Genomic DNA, 22,102 nt, shown 5'->3' on the forward strand with positions numbered 1-22,102 from the left:
ATCATGGACGGGGGATCTAGTCAAGTAATTATCAATGAAATTCACCAACAGGCCCCATATTCATCTCTCGAAAGTAAGCGATATTGTTGTACTGTGCCATATATTCCTGGCTGTCATAAAACAGTATCCCCTGTGCTTCATACGAAGACTTGAATGCAATGAAGTCTTCGAATGAAGCATGTGTATACAGTTTTGAATTCACAACATCCAGGAATATATGGCACTGTATGACAATATCGTTTATTTTTGAGAGATGCATATGGGGCCTGAAGATGGCATACTGGAATGCTGAAATTGGTAGTCAAAATAAAATAAAATAACATCTCAAATACGCCGCTTGTTGACGAATTTCATTGATAACTATCTGAAACCAAGTCAAAATTTCTTCCGCACATCAACACATCCCAAGTTTCTCAATTCACTCTCAAATTAAGTAGCTTTCATTTAATGAAATTCCTCAGTCTCCTTAAGTGATCGAGAACTTCTTTTTAAATTATTATTTCACTAGTCAGCTTGAAATTAAAGCAACCAAATTGATTTATAAAACAAAACTGAATGCAAAAATACTGTGAGCTACAGTTTTGGGATCTTAACATTGATGATTTCAGTTAGACTTGTAATGTATGCGAAGTCACAAATGAGTTTGTGTACATCCACGGTAATACAGAGCCACAGTCTTTGACACTAATAGACTCATCTGTGAAGTACAGCGTATGTTACTGCGTATATCATGTTTATTTACAAATATATATTTCACACTATTGTTACATTCCATCCTGGATTTTCCATTGTTTTCTTTTTATTTACAAATATGTGACAGTTGGACTCACTGTTCCAAGGATATTACAAATAAGACATCTCACAGTAGAGTATCTTTCTTGCAGTAAAACCTGAAGTGAGTCATCTTTATGCACAAATATATTGTACAAAATGATGATCGCTAGCTGCCTTCCAATGTAAATATCGCTGAACTACACATACTGTCAAAATCTAATGCAAATTAACATTAAAATTAAATACTGTCTGCCCGAGAAACAAATAACTACTCTCCAAATCAAGATTAGTATTGTTACAAAAGTAACAAAAACATTAATTTCTATGTAGTTGTACATACAGTTTAAAAACCTAATAGTTTCAAGATAACGATACAAATTCTGGAAAGGCTTCAGTTATTATAGTTTTACAAGAGCATAACTAGGTTATAAATGAGAGGGGAGGGTCAGGGATGCAGGGTGCAGTCGACTAGGACAAATTCAAAAAACCTGCTGAAAAATCTTTTAGAAATGAATGAACTATAGAATTTGATGTCATCATGTCCTTTTCCTCTCTCCAAAAATCCCTCCCCATTGTTACATATTGGAAGTGGTTTAGTATCACCCAAGTCACCAGATTGGGCAATTTGGGCTATTAATGACAGAATTTTGAGCAATTTTTTTCCATGGAAATGCAACCATCACCATTTGGGCGATATTTTTGTTGATTAATGTGATTTTTCAGCAACATAGGCAAATCCAAGTCTATTTTTATGCACCAATTTTAATTTAATGTTATTTGCAGTTGTGTTTACTGCTCTGCTGCCTTGTGAAATACTGAAATATTGCAACCCCAAAGCTCTACTAGTCTCCAAATAACAACTCCAGTGCTAACATTAAATTGCTATAAATAGGTAATTAGGCTGTTATAATAGAGTGTACATATTTTTAACTTGCCAGAACACTAGTGCATGAATCAGATTTGATTTTCCTGTACTTTCTTGTTACAGATTTACCTGTAATTAGAAGTTATCACAACAGTACATAGAGCAGAAACAATAAATGGAAGCCCTTGCATTAAATTCAACTGCAAGTAAGAACTGAACTGATTAGCAAAATAACTGAACTCAAGTAAGGCCAACAATGTGTGTTAGTTGGTTTTGGATAAAGTATGGAGTGGCGATAGCTGATAGTGCTATTGATACATCGATAATTTAAAACTATCAATTGTGTGAATTCCTTTTTCATCATATGAGTGAAAATCAAAACATCATTCAATTTCACTTCACGGCACATGTGACTTCATTTAAGTGATTGGGGAGGGGGGGGGGGGGGGGGGTAGAACCCACCCCCACCCACACCCTTGACTACTTCCTTGGCATCAAGGAATTGTCAATTTGTTAATGGAAGGAAGTGCTGGGGGTAACAATTGTAAATGGAGACAAAACCTTGAATACAGAAGCAAGTTCAAATGGATATAGATTGCAGTACTTATTTGGAGATGAAGATGAGCACAGGATATACTATCATGGAGAGCTACATCAATCCAGTCTTTGGACTCAAAACCAGAACAAGAGCAAACCAGCAGAAGTCTTACAGACCAAGAGGTGGTGGAAGAACTATATGAGCTTATGAATGAAATTTATGTAAATGGGGAAATTCCATCAGATTTCAAAAACAAAATAACTTTTAGACTTCTGATGAGAATAAGAGCAGATATATTTTAAAATTACTGCACAATCAGTCTAGTATCCTATGCATCCAAAATATCCACAAGAGTGCTTTATCACAGAATGCAAGGAAAAACTGAAAGTAAATTAGGAGAGGACCAGGTCAGTTTTAGGAGAAGCAGGAGCCCCGAGGAATTTTAACACCGCCGTTAATAACAGGGGGCATATTTACAAAAATCAAGAAAACATCCACTGCATACATAGACTTGGAGAAGGCAATTGATAATGTGGAATGGAATAAAATGCTTCCATTCTTGAGCATCATGGTATACACTACATTGATAGAAAGGTAATCTACTCTCTTTATGCTCATTAAACCATTGTTTGTGTGTGTGTGTGTGTGTTTGGCACAAGTGCACTGATGGTGGATATGCTGGATGTTAAAGTAGGACAAAAAAAACTCCCTCTCATCCTGGGATCTGTGTGACCTGCCTTTCCTTTTGAATCTTTTTTAATATTATCTTTCTCTCCTGCCTGCAGAGGGAATGTTAGTTCCTAACGTTAGGATAATGTGTGTACTTTTATATGTGACTATTGGCAGTAATGAAATTTTCCTCCTGAAGGTAAGTACTAGCCAGAAATTCTGTCTCAAAACTTATTAGTTTAAACTAGGACAAGAAGTTTTTGTCGCACAGATAAAGAAGAAAGATACAAGGGTCGCTCAAGGCAAAAGATATTTCAATAGCAGGAAACAGCAATTGACATCATAAAATAAAATTGCAAAAAAAATCATGAAAAGCTTTGTTTGGAGCACAGCTCTGTGTGGGTATGAAACATGGACAACAGAGTAGCATAAATGAAACTATTAGAAACTTTTGAAGTGTAGTGCTACTGAAAGCTGATGAAAATCAGATAGCATTGCAAACACAACAGCTGAAGTGACTGTCGAGGATAAGATTTACGGGGCCATGCCTGGGTATAGGCAGATTGTCCACAATGCGGGATGTGGCTGAAATGAAGGTGGTAGCTGGCACATGACAGAAATGGTGAGCTGAATCAAATCAACTTTCAGGTTGATGACCAAAATAACAACAGTTACATTACCTTCGATTTAATTACTACCGTAAGCTTCCCAAATAGGATAACTAAGTCAAAGAATGAGGTAACATGTCACCTGGTGCAAGCAAAGTGAGAAACTTATACTATTTACAATAAATTCAATATAAATTATTAAATGTAGTGCCCTGTCCTCCTCTTATACAGACAATGAAGAAACTTGTTTATTATAATACAAATGAAGTGAAATATGGAAATATAGTTGGACAGAAGTCTTTTAACAGTAAGGAATATATGTATTGAGGTACTTCTTTGTGAATTATCACTTAATAAAGGCACATATGTCGAAATCTGATGTCCAAAATAAATAAAGCCAAAGCCAAAGCCAAAGCCAAAGCCAATAGAAGTTCAGGTAGTACATGTTGTTCTGAAATACTGCAAGTCTGTGGACACAAGTAAACAGAAAATACTTATTATGGCATTAAAAAAAAAGTTCTACAAAATGGTTCAAGCAATGTGTCAAAAGGAAAGAGTTCTGTACTTGTCAATCAGACATCATCCAACAGAAGGTTAGTTGCATGTGGTGATATTGATGCATCAGTAACAATACTAGATACTAAGTTCATTTTGTTTGCAAATGACAAAAACATTGTGATAAGAAAACAAATGGGTTTGGAGAGAGCTGTTAATGACATTTTCATGGCTGTTAATGAATTGTTTTTAGCCAATTCATTGTCATTACACTTCAAAAAGGAACTAGATGCAGTTCAGAAAGTGACCCACCCAGACAGCTGCACACATTAGCATGCATCTTCTGGGATTTGGGGTGATGTGCCAATCTCAGAACAAATCCACTCAATGGATTAACGATGAGAGCAGGTGTACTGATAATGTAAATGTTGTTAAGACTCAGGTGGTGCAAAAATAAAGGAGGAGACGACATACATATACTTACTTTTGTTCTGTAATGTTTTACAACATAATATTTTGGGGTAACTCATCAAGTGAAGCTTAAGTGTTCAAATTCTGACAGTGTGTAATAAGAATTATTTGTGGTGTGAATCTAAGAATGTCATGTCTAAAATTTTTTCCAGTATATTTATTTCTTAATAAAATATATCATAAATAATAAATCTCTCTGTTGTCAATCAATACTAGGAATAAAACTAATCTACATAAAGGCTACAAATCCTAACCTTAGTCCAGAAAGGTGTCCTCCATTAGGGAACATTTATTTTCCAACACCAACAAGGAAATGTTTATCGTTACCAAACTACAGTTTGAGAGAGGCCCATAGGATATATGAGTGATCAACTGTAACAATTAAAATTTATTGGGAGCACCAATTTATGCATGTATCATTAATACAGTAATATCACATTATGATTTCTCTATAATGTGTGTCTTCTTCACAACTTCAGTGCATGTTTTAAAGGTACTTGGCAACAATAGTGTTTTAATTACCTGATACACTTTAGTAACACATTTGTGACAATTCTGGTATTAATTTGTAAATGAAAATATGTTTCAAATGTAAGACAGTATTGTGGAATTGATACACTGTAATCCAGTGCTGTTTTCCTTTGTTACTATCCTCTAGCACATTACTCTAATTAGTGTCCATCCTTTTTCTCTTCTTTGCTGTGTTTTATCTGTAATGGTGAGTAGCAATCTATCCTTTCCCTAATACTATCAGTATTCCATCTTGGATTTTCCATTGTTTAAAATTTGACGTATATTTCACATCATTAGCATATTAGTTCTTTTGTAAATATACATTGTGTGTTTTTGTTTCTCTGACGTGATCCACAAACCTGAGGATATCCATGCTTTAGATCTATCAAACAAACAGTGTATCCAGTCTAATCTGATCAATAATATGGTAAAGCAGAACTTAAATGGCAACTAAAATAAAGTTGTTGAATATGCATATTAGGGGACCAGAAATATCTTAACATAACATGGATAGCAACTGAAGGGAGTACATGTTGCCTTGGTAAAAAGGCAGAGTTTAGTTGGAAGCAGTTTCCAGTTCATGTCTGGCATTATGCATAAATGACAGGCAGTGTGAATGAATGTCTTGCCAAGTTGCAAACAATGTTTGCTGAAGTATTTGTACAAACATAAACAATAATATAGCAAATAGGAGACAGAATAATGCAGACTAAGCATTTTCCTCCTACTCCTATACTTCTTCTTCTTCTAATAAAGTACTCAATACCACATTCTGTTATTTTTAGTACAAATCTTTGTAAGGTAGCATTCAAAATTTTAAAGTACAAAGCAATTAATATGAACCAAAATTTTATTGCTTCATATTCTGGACAACATCTAGTTAAATAAGTTATTTTTATTATAAAATAAGGGACGGAATCAAACTTTTAAAGCAAAGTATATGATACATCTGTGTGTACACAATAAAATCACGAATAAAAGCTACAAATTTCAGAAAGTATAGATAGAGAAATTGCATGTTTCACAGGAGCAATTTTGGTGCCAATTGTTACAAACGTAAAACACATTACTAAAATTTTACCCAAAGGTGGCAGAAATTCTTCATTTGGGAACACGACAAACTAAAGTATGCAGAAGATAAGAGAAAATAGTCCACAGAAAGACATTTCCTAATATTCAGAACATTTTTGCAAATGACTGATGGATGCTCTCCAATATCAGGTGCTTTCTCACATATCTCCCTTCACATCATTTTTTCTTTTATTTCCTATTTTCATCTAAAGAAGGCATTTTTGGTGATGAAACCTCCAGTTTCAGTAAACGTAGTGGTGTTCCTGCTGAAACTGATTCCATTTTTTGTTTTACTGAGTTTTGTTGGTGCTAAATGTTTTACGGCAATTTCATTATTATTGTAGAAGGACTGGATTTATATCTTCATTCTTGTCCTTGTGGGAAGAGATACAGTTCTGCACTCTGTATCCTTGTAAGATCGTTAGGATCTATATTTTCTGAACACATCGGACACGGTTCGCCTGACTGAACAATCCTGTAAACAAAAGAACACCATTTTCACTTTTCAAAAAAAATTAATTTCATTTGCTTCACAAATAATTATCATTGTGAATCAACGAATTATTTAGAAATAAAGGAGTTACTAAATTATTTGTTATTCTCAACCAGGGTTTTCTGAACATTCTCATTGTGAATCAATATATATATATGTGATTTAGGGTAATCATCAATGACAATGATACTTGATAAAATTACAGACAATTAAGACTGTAAAAGATCAGTCTTAAAACAACAATGTTGAATAAGCAATGTAACATACAGACTGAAATATAGTTCTTCAGTTTAAAAACTAAGCCAGTTGGTGTCCATTTCTCTGTGCCATACAGGCTGCTGCTATTTAGTAAATACTATTGTCACACACACAAATATGGCTGTTTCTGGAATAATAGTAAGAAACAAACAGTCTTTCAGATGTGGCATAACTGGCATCTAGAAAACTTTATACCTTTAAGTCAAGCAAGTAAAAAAAAAATGTCTATTAGGGTGGCTGGATTCCAAACTGAGATTCCCACTAAGTAGCAAACCAACAGATTGATCCTTGATCTCAGGCTTGCTAAACTGAAAGAAAATTATGGAATAAGTGTTAGAATGATACTATCTACCAGTACCTGTAGTTCACTTTAAATTATTAAAATTAATACTTTTACTCATCTACCCACTTACTCTTGCCAATTTTATTGTGTTTTACATCTAAGATGATAAATGTAATTTATTAAGCAGTGAGAAAGATGAAGAAACATCTTGATAAATATGAAGAGTGTAGCTACCAAATTCATTCATTAATACTAGTTATAAACGTTTTCCGGTGTCATGAAATCTGTAGGGAGCAGCTGGCTATTGCTATTCCACAGACACAATTACCAATGAGCAGAGATTTATTACAGACAATTTAAACAATAAGATTATCGAAAAGATTTTTTTTTATTTGCACTGATGTGTGAACAGTGATCAGTCACAGTGAGGGGGAATAAAATTAATTTCGCCATGAGTACAGGTGATGCTTGTATTTGCTTCATTAGACTCTATTAATGCTAAATTATGGAGTAAACAAAATAACACAATTTAAATGAAACTTCACACCAAGCTGTCTCTGGATAAGAAATGTTGAAGTATTCATGATGGACTTCAGACCAACCTCTATGAGCAGTGCAAGTGGGAGGTCATACAGAACTGGAATTCCAGACAATGTTTTCCAAGTACTACACATTATAGCATCACCAATGCTGAAATTGACGTGCTGTGGTGAGGCTACGACAGGTGGACAATGTGGTACAGTGTAACAGTAGGAGGCAAACAGGAAGGAAAATGCAAGAGAGAGAGTAAGATGAACATTGATAACAACTGCGTTTGATAGTAGGGACAGAGTGAGAAGTAAACATAAGAAAACAAAGAAAAAAAGGAGGAAAAGAAATAAAGAGTGGCATGAATCATACAATCAAAAAATTAAACAATGGAAAATCCTTGACAGAATGTGACAATTTGCTGCTCACCATATAGAGGAGATGCAGAGTTGCAGATAGGCACAACAAGAGACTGTCACAAAATGAGCTTTTGGCCAACATGGCCTTTATTGGGAAAGTACTCAACAAAAAAACAAACAAACAAACAAACTCTCACACACACACACACACACACACACACACACACACACACACACACACACACACACACGACCATTGTCTCTGGCATTGAAGCCAGATTACAAGCATTAGCACATGATGGGAGAGGCCAGGTGGAGGTAAAGAGGAGGCTTTAGTGGGGAGAGGGAGGGATAGTGGATATGAATCAGCATTTTTAAATACGTAACTTGATAATTCAAATATCTGCCAGTTGTCTTCAGTTTCTAAAACTGACTGATGTACAATAAACTGGATGGAAAATACTGATCTGTTTGAGTTTACGTAGCACCGCAGCTTTCTTTGTATATTCTAAAAGATGTTTTGTCATAAGGGAAAAAATGTGAATATGGTAATGAAATGCCCTAAGTGGAATATTAAACAAAATCAACCAATGGAAAATCCAGGATGGAATGATGACAATATTATGACAAGGACAGTTGCTACTCACCATATAGCAGAGATGCTGAGTCACAGATAGGCACAACAAACAGACTGTCAAAGAAAGCTTTGGGCCAAACAGGTCTGTTTGACAGTTTCATTTTCTAGATAATTGACCTAAAATGGGCTTCTTCTACTATAAACCCATGCTGATGTACAATTGCTGACTAATGGATAGTATACCAATGTTGTTGTGGTCTTCAATCTGACGACTGGTTCGATGCAAGCTCTTCATGCTAGTCTACATTGTGCAAGTCTCAGCATGTCTATGATCTGCACCCACTTGAAGCTGCTTACCGTAGTCAAGCCTCAGTCTTCTTCCACAATTTTTTAACCCCACATTTCCCTCCATGAGCAAACTGATTATTCTTTGCTGTCTCAAAATAAGTCTATCAACCAATCCCTCCTGTCACTCCAATTGTGCCACACATTTATTTTGCTAAACAGGAACTGGATATACATCCCAATTTGAGGTAACATGGGAATTGTGTCAGGACACAAAGTCTGGCTTTGAACTATCACTTCACCCAATTTGAACTCAGAATAGTAATAAATCATGCAAAATATGACGGAAAAAGACACCTACATTTTCGTTTTTTTGTAATTTTTTTTCCATTTTTAAGGGTTTTAAAATTTCCCTTAACCAATTAAATTACAAAATGTCAAAATATATAAAATTTTTTGTTTTTTGGAAACTATGTGGTAACAATATGGACTGGTTTTATGAACTGTGGTAACAATATGGACTGGTTTTATGAACTGTCAGTTTGCAAAAGGAATATAAATGACCATGCAAAAAAATTGTCTAATTGTTTAAATGCCCAGCTATCATAGTTAAAACTAACTGTGATGAAGAAAACATATAAGTAGATTTTCACAGGACATATAATGGTTAGTTTTTGGTAAGAGTTGATGAAAGAGCACATATAACTGACCATTTTAAAAACTCTCTAATAGTAAATCAATTCAAACATATTCGAATGTCTGACGTTGACCTTCTTTAGTTAGTTAGTTAGTTTCATGTTCCATGGATCATGTTGCACAATAAATCCCAATGATTTCGAATGCGTCATTATACATTCACATCACAAATTAATTTGTAAATATAGTTACATGCTGAACAACATGTTACTGTAAACAAAACCTCGATTCACTCAAACAATATGGGTAAATCGGTTAGGGATTATTAGTATACAAAATATAGAGAGAGCTCTGCAGTTGCTGTATCTGTGAGGATAGTAATTTCTATGACATTGTTTCACACAGTTTTAATTGGCAAATGGGTAGCAATACAAATTTTCAGACAATTCTGACTGCATAGTAGTATTCTAACCATAAGCCATTAAGGCATAAGTACGTCTTCCCTAGCCTACAGATTTGCTGTTAAAGCCAACTTTGAGGAAGAAAACAAAACAGCACACTGTTGTGTGTACAATTTATGTTTTGTTAAGGAGAAACATTAAATATGGGAGAAACAACCTGTCTAATCATTTAAATGCCCTGCTATTGTTGTTAAAACTGACTGAGAAAGAAAACAAAACCACACATTTACACTGCACAGCACATTTTCTTCTTTGCAGTAAATTTTAACAGGAAACTCGTACATTGCTGTTTAAAAAAAAATTATAGTCTATGTCCATCCAAATTTTTATTAGAGTATCATGTAAAAATTCCAAGTAAATTGGTTAAAAATTTTCTAGACTTTTGCTGATAACATTTCCTTTTATATATTACCAGCTGTCAGATACTTCCAACTACAAACATTACCACAGTGACCCCATTCCAGTAATGCAGCAGGATATGCAGTCACTACTCAAATCCTTAGGCCCATCCAATAAACTCTACCAGCAGTCCATCTCTCTGCTCACTCCTACTGGTCCCACACTCCTACCTTCTAAATGCATCGTAAAGTCCATAAACTTAACCACCCAGGATACCCCATTGTGGACAGTTACTATGACCCCACTGAGAGAATCTCTGCTCTCGCAGACCAACACCTTCAATCTATTATCCAGAACCTTCCCTCCTATATAAAAGATACCAACCATTTCCTCCACCAACTCTCCATAGTTCTTGTCCCTTTACCACATGGTGCCCTGCTCATCACTATTGATGTCATCTCCCTGTACACTAACATTCCTAATGCCCATAGCCTTACCACTATTGAACACTAACTTTCCCAACACCTGACGGATTACAATCCAACAACCTCCTTCCTAATTGCCATGACCAACTATATCCTCACTGACAATTACTTCTCTTTGAAGGCATTACCTACAAACAAATCTGGGTACGACTATGCGCATATGGGCACCTGCATGGCACCATCCTATGCCAACCTATACATGAGCAACCTAGAGGAATCCTTTCTAAACACCCAGAATCCTAAACTCCTCACCTGGTTTGGATTCACTGATTACATCTTTGCTATCTGGATCGAAGCTGAGGACACTCAATCCACATTCCTCCAGAACCCCAAGAACTTCTCTGCCATTTGCTTCACCTCGTCCTACTCAACCCAACAAGCCACCATCTTAGATGTTGACCTCCACTCAAAGATGGCTACATCAGTACCTCTGTCAATATCAAATCTACTAACCACTAGCAATACCTCCATTTTTTACAGCAGCCACTCGTTCCATACAAAGAAGTCCCTTCTGTACAGCCTAGCCACCCATGGTCATCGCATCTGCAGTGACAAGCAGTTCCTCTCGAAATATACTGAGGGTCTCATGGAAGCCTTCAATTACCATAATTACCCTCCCAACCTTGTACAAAAACAAATTTCTCGTGCCTTATCTTTCCAGTCTCCCACCGCCTCCCAAAGTCCCACCATAGAGGAGCATTTCCCTCGCAACTCAGAACCATCCAGGACTGGAGCAACCAAATTACTTTCTCCGCCAGGGTTTTGATTAACTCTTGCTGTGGCCTGAAATGAGAAATGTCCTGGCCACTTCTCTTCTCACGTCTGTGGTATTCCACCATTCACCGAACCTACACAATGTACTCGTCCATCCTTACACAACCCTGCTCTCAATTACTTACCTCATGACTCATATCCCTCTAATAGACCTAGATGCAAGACCTGTCCCATACATCCTCCCACCACCTCCTACTCCAGTCTGTTCACTAACATCACCTATTTGTGTGGTCTACAAACTTAGCTGCAATCACTGTGCTGAATTCTATGTAGGTATGACAACCAACAAGCTGTCTGTCCGCATGAATGGCCACTGTGGCCAAGAAACTAGTGGATCACCCTGTTGCTGAACACACTGCTGAATGTGATATCCTTCATTTCAATGACTGATTCACAGCCTGTGCCATATGGATCCTTCCACCAACACCAGCTTTTGGGAACTTTCCTTGTGATACGTCCCACCTTTCCATAACCCTCCTGGCCTCAACCTTAGCTATTCACTTTTCTCACCCATCCAGTCCCTTGCCTGTTCCCATTCCAGCACTAAACAGCCATCATTCTACCACCACACCCTGTCTTTTTATTTCTCTCCAGTTCACCCCCCCCCCCCCCCCCCCCCCCCCTTCGCCTCTCCACCTCTCCCCTGCCTGCCATCTAAAGTGCAGCACTTCACTGTCCATCACTCCCACCATACTATCACTCCTCCTCCCCGCCCCAGCCTCATCCTTACCCCCATCCAGTCGCCACTCCCATTCATGCACTGGTGCTGTTGCTCACAGTGTGGTTTCAGTTGCCCGAAGCTGCAGTCTTGAGTTGCATTTGTGTGTGTGTGTGTGTTGTTGACAAAGGCCTTAATGGCCGAAAGCTATAATTGTGAGAGTCTTTTTGTTGTGCCTCTCTGTGACTCAGCATCTCCGGTATATGATCAGTGGTAACTTTCCTTCTCATAATATTTGTCATTCTTAAATTTATATTGATGTATTTTGGTAGCTGCGCCTGCCCTGTGCAAAATAACAACTTATTTAGATATTACTGTTTCCAAGTCATATGTTTACATGTAATTTACAGTTAGGGACACTCAGTTTTATTCTATTAAAGAAAAAAATTCACTTGAAAAAATTACGGAGAGACACTATGACCAGCCAATATACTTACCTTCAGGTGATATAAAGACTTTTATATTAAGTAACAAATCTATCCAAAGAATCAATGTTAAAACTGAATGTCATACATAACAACAACTACTTCAAAAATAAAAGCAAAAGCGTACAATCAATCAGGAATATACAAGCTTAGCTGCAGTTCATGACCAAAGACATGAATAGGATAAACAGAAGAAATTTCCATACAAGATTTTGTGAGCACATGGATCTTCCTCACTTAAGAAACCTAAACAGATCCAGCTTACATGTTACTGAAGACTATTGCGACTGCGCTTGCATATCAGTAAAATAAAATGAAATTAAATTTGTGTATGGCATTATTGGTCACGAGGCCCTGCATGGAATGTTCAGGAGCTTTGTGGAAGTACTCATTTGACGACATTTCGACGATTTGAACATCAATGATGATAAAATGCTTATGAGGACAAAACACACACACACACACACACACACACACACACACACACACACACACACACACACACACATACACCACACACAGTGACGAGCGGAAATATGTTTAGAGCTACAAGGTGCATGATGCTTGAGCAGCTAAAATGCAATGCCTTGTGATTGATATTAATATAGAAGTATGAGTTAACACGTCGAGGACTGTATAAGCACTATATTCATTACATTGAATCGTAGAACATATCGAAGAATAAACCATTTTCACAAATATAAAGTTCAAAAGTCAAAGAGTAAATAGCTTTCTCAGAGAGGCATTATTGTTCCATGTTCAGTGTTATACCCTTCAGATCAATAAACATGTACCACACAGTTTCTGAAGTAGCCTATGTTCTTCCTCAGCATCCAAGCTATCTCTATACCAAATTGCATCGAAATCGATTCAGTGGTTTAATTTTGAAAGCATAACAGACAGAGTTGGTTTTCCATTTGATATTAGCATGGACAGAAATAAACGGACATGTATAGCAAAAAGCCAACAAAAATTGCACTTGGCTCATAAAGGTGGTAGAGTCTTGTTGAAAAAATAGAAATTTACTGCAATAAGTGCACATTCCCAAGTGATCTACTAAATGATCAAACAAAGCTTGAAACATGGCATGTTTAATTTAACCATAACATGCTTAACCCACCCCTAATTATCTCATTTTGTAACCACAGAATTGTGATTACATTTTAAGTGTACATCCTCCCATGAACCATGGACCTTGCCGTTGGTGGGGAGGGTTGCGTGCCTCAGCGATACAGATAGCCGTACCGTAGGTGCAACCACAACGGAGCGGTATCTGTTGAGAGGCCAGACAAACATGTGGTTCCTGAAGAGGGGCAGCAGCCTTTTCAGTAGTTGCAAGGGCAACAGTCTGGATGATTGACTGATTTGGCCTTGTAACAATAATCAAAACGGCCTTGCTGTGCTGGTACTGTGAACGGCTGAAAGCAAGGGGAAACTACGGCCGTAATTTTTCCCGAGGGCATGCAGCTTTACTGTATGATTAAATGATGATGGCGTCCTCTTGGGTAAAATATTCCGGAGGTAAAATAGTCCCCCATTCGGATTTCCGGGCGGGGACTACTCAAGAGGATGTCGTTATCAGGAGAAAGAAAACTGGTGTTCTACGGATCGGAGCGTGAAATGTCAGATCCCTTAATCGGCCAGGTAGGTTAGAAAATTTAAAAAGGGAAATGTATAGGTTAAAGTTAGATATAGTGGGAATTAGTGAAGTTCGGTAGCAGGAGGAACAAGACTTCTGGTCAGGTGACTACAGGGTTATAAACACAAAGTCAAATAGGGGTAATGCAGGAGTAGGTTTAATAATGAATAGGAAAATAGGAATGCGGGTAAGCTACTACAAACAGCATAGTGAACGCATTATTGTGGCCAAGATAAATAAGAAGCCCACATCTACTACAGTAGTACAAGTTTATATGCCAACTAGCTCTGGAGATGACGAAGAAATTGAAGAAATGAATGATGAAATAAAAGATATTATTCAGATTGTGAAGGGAGACGAAAATTTAATAGTCATGGGTGACTGGAATTCGAGTGTAGGAAAAGGGAGAGAAGGAACTTAGTAGGTGAATATGGATTGGGGCTAAGAAATGAAAGAGGAAGCCGCCTGGTAGAATTTTGCACAGAGCACAACTTAATCATAGCTAACATTTGGTTTAAGAATCATGATAGAAGGTTGTGGACTCTGACCACAATCTATTGGTTATGACCTGTAGATTAAAACTGAAGAAACTGCAAAAAGGTGGGAATTTAAGGAGATGGGACCTGGATAAACTGAAAGAACCAGAGGTTGTACAGAGTTTCAGGGAGAGCATAAGGGAACAATTGACAGGAACGGGGGAAAGAAATACAATAGAAGAAGAATGGGTAGCTTTGAGGGATGAAATAGTGAAGGCAGCAGAGGATCAAGTAGGTAAAAAGACGAGGGCTAGTAGAAATCCTTGAGTAACAGAAGAAATATTGAATTTAATTGATGAAAGGAGAAAATATAAAAATGCAGTAAATGAAGCAGGCAAAAAGGAATACAAACGTCTCAAAAACGAGATCGACATGAAGTGCAAAATGGCTAAGCAGGGATGGCTAGAGGACAAATGTAAGGATGTAGAGGCTTATCTCACTAGGGGTAAGATAGATACTGCCTACAGGAAAATTAAAGAGACCTTTGGAGATAAGAGAACCACTTGTATGAACATCAAGAGTTCAGATGGAAACCCAGTTCTAAGCAAAGAAGGGAAAGCAGAAAGGTGGAAGGAGTATATAGAGCGTCTATACAAGGGCGATGTACTTGAGGACAATATTATGGAAATGAAAGAGGATGTAGATGAAGATGAAATGGGAGATACGATACTGCGTGAAGAGTTTGACAGAGCACTGAAAGACCTGAGTCGAAACAAGGCCCCGGGAGTAGACAACATTCCATTAGAACTACTGACAGCCTTGGGAGAGCCAATCCTGACAAAACTCTACCATCTGGTGAGCAAGATGTATGAAACAGGCGAAATACCCTCAGACTTCAAGAAGAATATAATAATACCAATCCCAAAGAAAGCAGGTGTTGACAGATGTGAAAATTACCGAACAATCAATTTAATAAGCCACAGCTGCAAAATACTAACACAAATTCTTTACAGGCGAATGGAAAAACTAGTAGAAGCCAACCTCAGGGAAGATCAGTTTGGATTCCGTAGAAATACTGGAACACGTGAGGCAATACTGACCTTACGACTTATCTTAGAAGAAAGATTAAGGAAAGGCAAACCTACGTTTCTAGCATTTGTAGACTTAGAGAAAGCTTTTGACAATGTTGATTGGAATACTCTCTTTGAAATTCTAAAGGTGGCAGGGGTAAAATACAGGGAGCGAAAGGCTATTTACAATTTGTACAGAAACCAGATGGCAGTTATAAGAGTCGAGGGACATGAAAGGGAAGCAGTGGTTGGAAAGGGAGTAAGACAGGGTTGTAGCCTCTCCCCGGTGTTATTCAATCTGTATATTGAGCAAGCAGTAAAGGAAACAAAAGAAAAATTCAGAGTAGGTATTAAAATCCATGGAGAAGAAATAAAAACTTTGAGGTTCGCCGATAACATTGTAAGTCTGTCAGAGACAGCAAAGGACTTGGAAGAGCAGTTGAATGGAATGGACAGTGTCTTGAAGGGAGGATATAAGATGAGCATCAACAAAAGCAAAACAAGGATAATGGAATGTAGTCTAATTAAGTCGGGTGATGTTGAGGGTATTAGATTAGGAAATGAGACACTTAAAATAGTAAAGGAGTTTTGCTATTTGGGTAGCAAAATAACTGATGATGGTCGAAGTAGAGAGGATATAAAATGTAGACTGGCAATGGCAAGGAAAGCGTTTCTGAAGAAGAGAAATTTGTTAACATCGAGTATAGATTTAAGTGTCAGGAAGTCATTTCTGAAAGTATTTGTATGGAGTGTAGCCATGTATGGAAGTGAAACATGGACGGTAAATAGTTTGGACAAGAAGAGAATAGAAGCTTTCGAAATGTGGTGCTACAGAAGAATGCTGAAGATTAGATGGGTAGATCACATAACTAATGAGGAAGTACTGAATAGGATTGGGGAGAAGAGAAGCTTGTGGCACAACTTGACCAGTAGAAGGGATCGGTTGGTAGGACATGTTCTGAGGCATCAAGGGATCACCAATTTAGTATTGGAGGGCAGTGTGGAGGGTAAAAATCGTAGGGGGAGACCAAGAGATGAATACGCTAAGCAGATTCAGAAGGATGTAGGTTGCAGTAGGTACTGGAAGATGAAGAAGCTTGCACAGGTTAGAGTAGCATGGAGAGCTGCATCAAACCAGTCTCTGGACTGAAGACCACAACAACAACAACATGTATTTGTCAACTTTTATTTTGGTAAAGGATTTCATATTCTTATTGTAACAGATATAATTTTTCCCACCATGAATACTGTGTAGTAGCTATTTCCACTTAAAGGTAATGTCAGGAGATATCATGATTTGAAGATGTCATAAATTCATTACTATCCAAAAAACTTAAGAACAAACAACCTAGTCAGTTTTGTAAACTGATTGTTCCTGACTTACAGAAAGTAAATACAATAATGGAAATTCCTGGTTGGAGCAATACATAAAATATGAGTAAGGCAACCCACTCACCTACAGCAGACTGATGTGTAGAGCATAGAAACATATAGCAGATATCACTATCACACTAGCTTTTGAGCTCTTGCACTTTTTCTAGTAAAATTACACACACAACCACACAGAGACCCAAATACACAGTCCTGTGGCCATTGTGAGTGATCATTATTGATTACTGATTACTGAAATCGGTTGTCTGGACTGAAGGAGGTGGGGAGGGAGTAGGGAATGATGCAAGGAGGAGCTGGTGGATAAGAGGCCAATCTTTCAACAGATGACTCAACAGCTGCACAAGAACATGAAAGAGTACAGGGGGTAGAGCAGTAAAGATATATAGAAAGAGGACAAAGAGGGAAGACAGGAAGCAGTGGGAAGGAGAGGAAGGTGGAGATGAAGAAGGAGACAGGGAGCAAAGAGAAAAAGGTAGAGAGATGGAAAAGGGCCACTGCCGTGTGTGTGTGTGTGTGTGTGTGTGTGTGTGTGTTTGTGTGTGTGTGTGTGTGTGCGTGCACTTCTGCTCGAGAAAGAGCAAGAGCTCAAAAGCCAGTGTAAATACTGTTTTCTGTTGTGTGATTCTATGCACTACACATCATTGAGCTATAGGTGAGTTGTTGCCTTTCTTTATTTTATGTAAATAAATAAATTTTAATTATCATTTTATACCATTAATCCAGTAGGTTATTGGTTCATTTGTTCTCCACCAGTATGAAACGCAAAGTCTGCCTGTAAAATAATATAGAATTAGTCACAACAGTATATACCTAGCGCATTACACAATGAATACCAAATATGTAGCTTCAGTTTCTCATTCATATAGTATTATGCTTGAAGTGTGTCAATATCGAGTCTACAACCACAACTGACTTCAGAAATAATTTCCTAACATATATGAAAATTAGAATTTGAGTTGAGGCTTAATTTCAAGTCAGCCATATGGTGAATACTGTGCTATATCAGTGCACCAGCGACTCTAGAAGTGTGTGTTTGGCACTGGTAGTAGCAACTGTCCTCCATGACATAACAAGTGGCTTGGTGGGATTATTTTATATGATGTCATTGTGAGCTCCAAGAGCAAGCTGAGTGTTATGAATGGTTGGGGCAGGGAATTGATATGTGCCATGGTGAAAGTGTGGTGGACACAAGGTGGCAAACGACCAGCTGTTTAGTGGCTGTGGTCTTTTCCAGGTACTGGCTTGGCTGGAAGGGCCTGTGGCAGCGAGGAATGGAAGCCATGATGGACTAACAACTGAAATATTATGTTTAAAATACTAGATATTCACATAAACTGTTAAAATTACTTGCAACAGTGCTACAGAGATTACAAAGACACTTTTCATATTGACATCAGCTTTAGATTCCAACAAAATTATCACCAGAATTGTACCATTTATCGTTTAAGAATTATTATCATTTAAACATTTATTATTTATACCTCTGTTACAATTATTTCAGACAAGTTAAGAACATGTATGAAATACCAATGAAAAGCTGTTGACTTCAGTTACCAGTGAGATAGATTGAAGATACAATTAGTGCACACATAAATTGTTAAACAAATAATTATTTATTGCTGTTGAAACATTGGCCAAAACATGCACACAAACTACTAGCAGTAACTTGTTCCATTTGCAACACAGCTTACTGGGTTGTTAAACGATGTTCCAAGTGCTGTAGTGCAGGCTATATAAATTTCTGGATGATGAAAAATTGTAGGTATCTTCATCAATCGGTGCGCTAAAAATAATAGTTCCACTTTCTGCCACCAGGTGAAAATATGGCGCTATATGCAGTCAGAATGAGAAATCTCTCCTGTTTTGATGTCATTGTGAAGTTTGCAGCTTGGCAACATGTGCTGATTTCTTTAGTGATGTGACTGTTAGTGTAAGTGATTAAGAAGGCTGAAGCTCTCTGTATGAAATCCAATGGCTGTTGAGAAGGAAGATTGTGCACTGCTGGTAAGGCTGTTTTATCAGAACAGCAGCAATAGAAGTGCTGCATTTTAGGAATGTGGCCAACAGAAACAGCTGCAAGGAGCCCCACATCAATAAATGGGCTAAAGAATTCGATCCAGAAAATTGAAGAAACAGGAGAGTTAGGTGGTGCACAATGAGAGGAAAGCAGCCCATCCCCATGGCAGATGTTGATGAAGTTGCCTCAAACTCTGCAGCCAGTGCTCAAACTGTGTCACAGGAATTTTCTTTCCCCTAGTCAACAGTTCAAAAGATTTTGTGGTGCACTTTACACTGGTATCCCTATAACATTTGGAATGTGCACCAAATTAAGTCCCAAGATAGACTACAACACTGTGACTCTGCCCTTCATTTTTTGGCACACATGGAAATCGATGACATGTGGCCAGAGAATATTCTTTGAATGGACGAGGCACATTTTACTCTGTACAATACCGTGAATGCACAGAACTGTCGCATATGGGGTTCTACTCTGCCACATGTTGTGCAGGAACATCCACCATACTCAGATTATATGACTGTGAGATGTGATTTCACGAGATCCTTCACTCTCAGTCTATTTTTTTCAAGATGACACCTCATGGGCGTGTTGTGTGTACAGTGACATCTGCAAATTATACAGACCTCCTTGTGCAACATGTAATTGCAGCTTTGCAAAGCACACAACTGTTTCCACACCCCTATTTTCAATCAAGGTGGAGCACCAGCACAAGTCACTTGCTAGGTAAAAGATTTACTTTGAGAAACCTTTAGCAATGACCACATCGTCTCTTGGCAATTTGAAGATGTTGCCTTCCATACAACAACATATTGTTCTGATTATATTGGATTTGGTGTGACCAACTGTTGACAAGGCCCTGTTAAGGATGCAGCATGTCACTGAATCAGGAGACCTGATATAACTTATGAATATATCCTAATAAAAGTGCCAGAAGCACCATTGTCATATGTTTGATCATTCCTCAGCTTTTCCTGCACCCACACACATTCTGGCTGCTTACAGCAACATATTTTCACCTGATGGTAGAAGGTGGGACTATCATTTTTTCTAACATATTCTGAGACTGCAACATAATAAAAACTTTGTGGTTTGCTGATGACATTGTAATTCTGTCAGAGACAGGAAAGGACCCGGAAGAGCAGTTGAAAGGAATGGACAGTTTCTTGAAAGGAGGATATAAGATGAACATCAACAAAAGCAAAACAGGGATAATGGAATGTAGTTGAATTAAATCAGGTGACGCTGAGGGAATTAGATTAGGAAATGAGACAGTTAAAGTAGTAGATGAGTTTTGCTGTTTGGGTAGCAAAATAACTAATGATGGTCGAACTAGAGAGGATATAAAATGTAGACTGGCTATGGCAAGGAAAGCATTTCTGAAGAAGAGAAATTTATTAACATTGAGTATAGATTTAAGTGCGAGGAAGTCTTTTCTGAAAGTATTTGTATGGAATGTATGGAAGTAAAAGATGGACAATAAATAGTTTAAACAAGAAGCAAATAGAAGCTTTCCTAAAGCGGTGCTACAGAAGAATGCTGAAAATTAGATGGGTAGACCATGTAACTAATGAGGAGGTACTAAATAGAATTGGGGAGAAGAGGAATTTGTGGCACAACTTGACTAGAAGAAGGGATCGGTTGGTAGGACATGTTCCGAGGCATCAAGGGATCACGAATTTAGTACTGGAGGGCAGCGTGGAGGGTAAAAATTGTAGAGGGAGACCAAGATATGAATACACCAAGCAGATTCAGAATGATGTAGGTTACTCTGAGATAAAGAAGCTTGCACACAATAGAGTAGCATGGAGAGCTGCATCAAACCAGTCTCTGGGCTGAAGACCACAACAACACAACACCTACAATGTTCCAGTGTCCTGCGATGTACATAGCCGGCACTGCTTTTTTTGGAATGCCATCAGTTTAATTGTAACCACTCAGTAGCATGTTGTAATTACTAGCACAAATAGATACTGTACTAATTATTAATGTTAACAGTGTTGGTTTGACCAGTATGGTGCTGCGACAGCAAGCAGAAGTCAGTCATGCATTTGACTTGTGCTGGGCCATCCACTCAGTACAAGTGTAATTTAGAAGTAATGCCTCCAAATTTTTTACGTGAAAACTCTTGAAACTTTTTAGTAAAACAAAATTTATTAACATTCTCCATCTTTATTCTTCATGTCTACATGCATTTGACTTGTGCTGGGCCATCCACTCAGTACAAGTGTAATTTAGAAGTAATGCCTCCAAATTTTTTACGTGAAAACTCTTGAAACTTTTTCGTAAAACAAACTTTATTAACATTCTCCATCTTTATTCTTCATGTCTACATATTTATTTCTCCGCAGTCACCCTGGCAACAAACACATTTCTTCCAATAAGAAACCAGTTTGTTGATAACATCACTGTGGGATGTTTGACTTATTGACAAAACCACAGCTTAAACTCTGGTTGCAATGCTTCAACACAATCGAAGTAAAGTTTCTGAAGGTGTTCTTTAAGTTTTAGAAACAGAAGGAAATCAAAAGGAGCCAAATTGAGACTGTAAGGAAGACGATCAATGACAGTGAGCCTGAGGTGTCGGACTGTTGCAGGCGTCGCAGTGCTCGTGTGTGGTCTGGCATTGTCAAGCTGAAGGAGAGGGTACTCCATGTGGGTATGAACTCTTTGAATTCATGCTTTCAGTTTGCTGAGGGTCTGTTTCTTACACATCGATATGGTTATATTACACACCTCCATATTACTTGCTACAATTTGGAGCCCTCTAGTGACAGAGGGTTACAACTTGCATCAGCGAAGCAGAAAAGTCAACAGAATAATATGCGTTACATGTAATACTTCAACTGATACTGAGAACAGAATAAAAGTTATTACCTTTCA

At 37.7% G+C, this 22,102-nt stretch overlaps 1 protein-coding gene across 2 annotated transcripts in view; it reads right to left on the reverse strand.

Annotated features, from left to right (window-relative positions):
• Nucleotides 1-5,819: 5,819 nt before the first annotated feature.
• LOC124789640 (WD repeat-containing protein 19) overlaps nucleotides 5,820-22,102 on the reverse strand; it is a 316,330-nt gene continuing 300,047 nt past the window's right edge. The window contains exon 25 of one of the 2 annotated variants that reach the window (XM_047257070.1): nucleotides 5,820-6,479. In XM_047257070.1, coding sequence (XP_047113026.1) covers nucleotides 6,368-6,479 — 112 coding nt within the window. In that variant the 3' untranslated portion in view covers nucleotides 5,820-6,367. The remainder of the gene's footprint in view (nucleotides 6,480-22,102) is intronic. The other variant, XM_047257071.1, reaches the window with a different exon arrangement.

The sequence above is a fragment of the Schistocerca piceifrons genome, chromosome 3, assembly GCF_021461385.2.
Source record: "Schistocerca piceifrons isolate TAMUIC-IGC-003096 chromosome 3, iqSchPice1.1, whole genome shotgun sequence".
NCBI lineage: Eukaryota > Metazoa > Arthropoda > Insecta > Orthoptera > Acrididae > Schistocerca > Schistocerca piceifrons.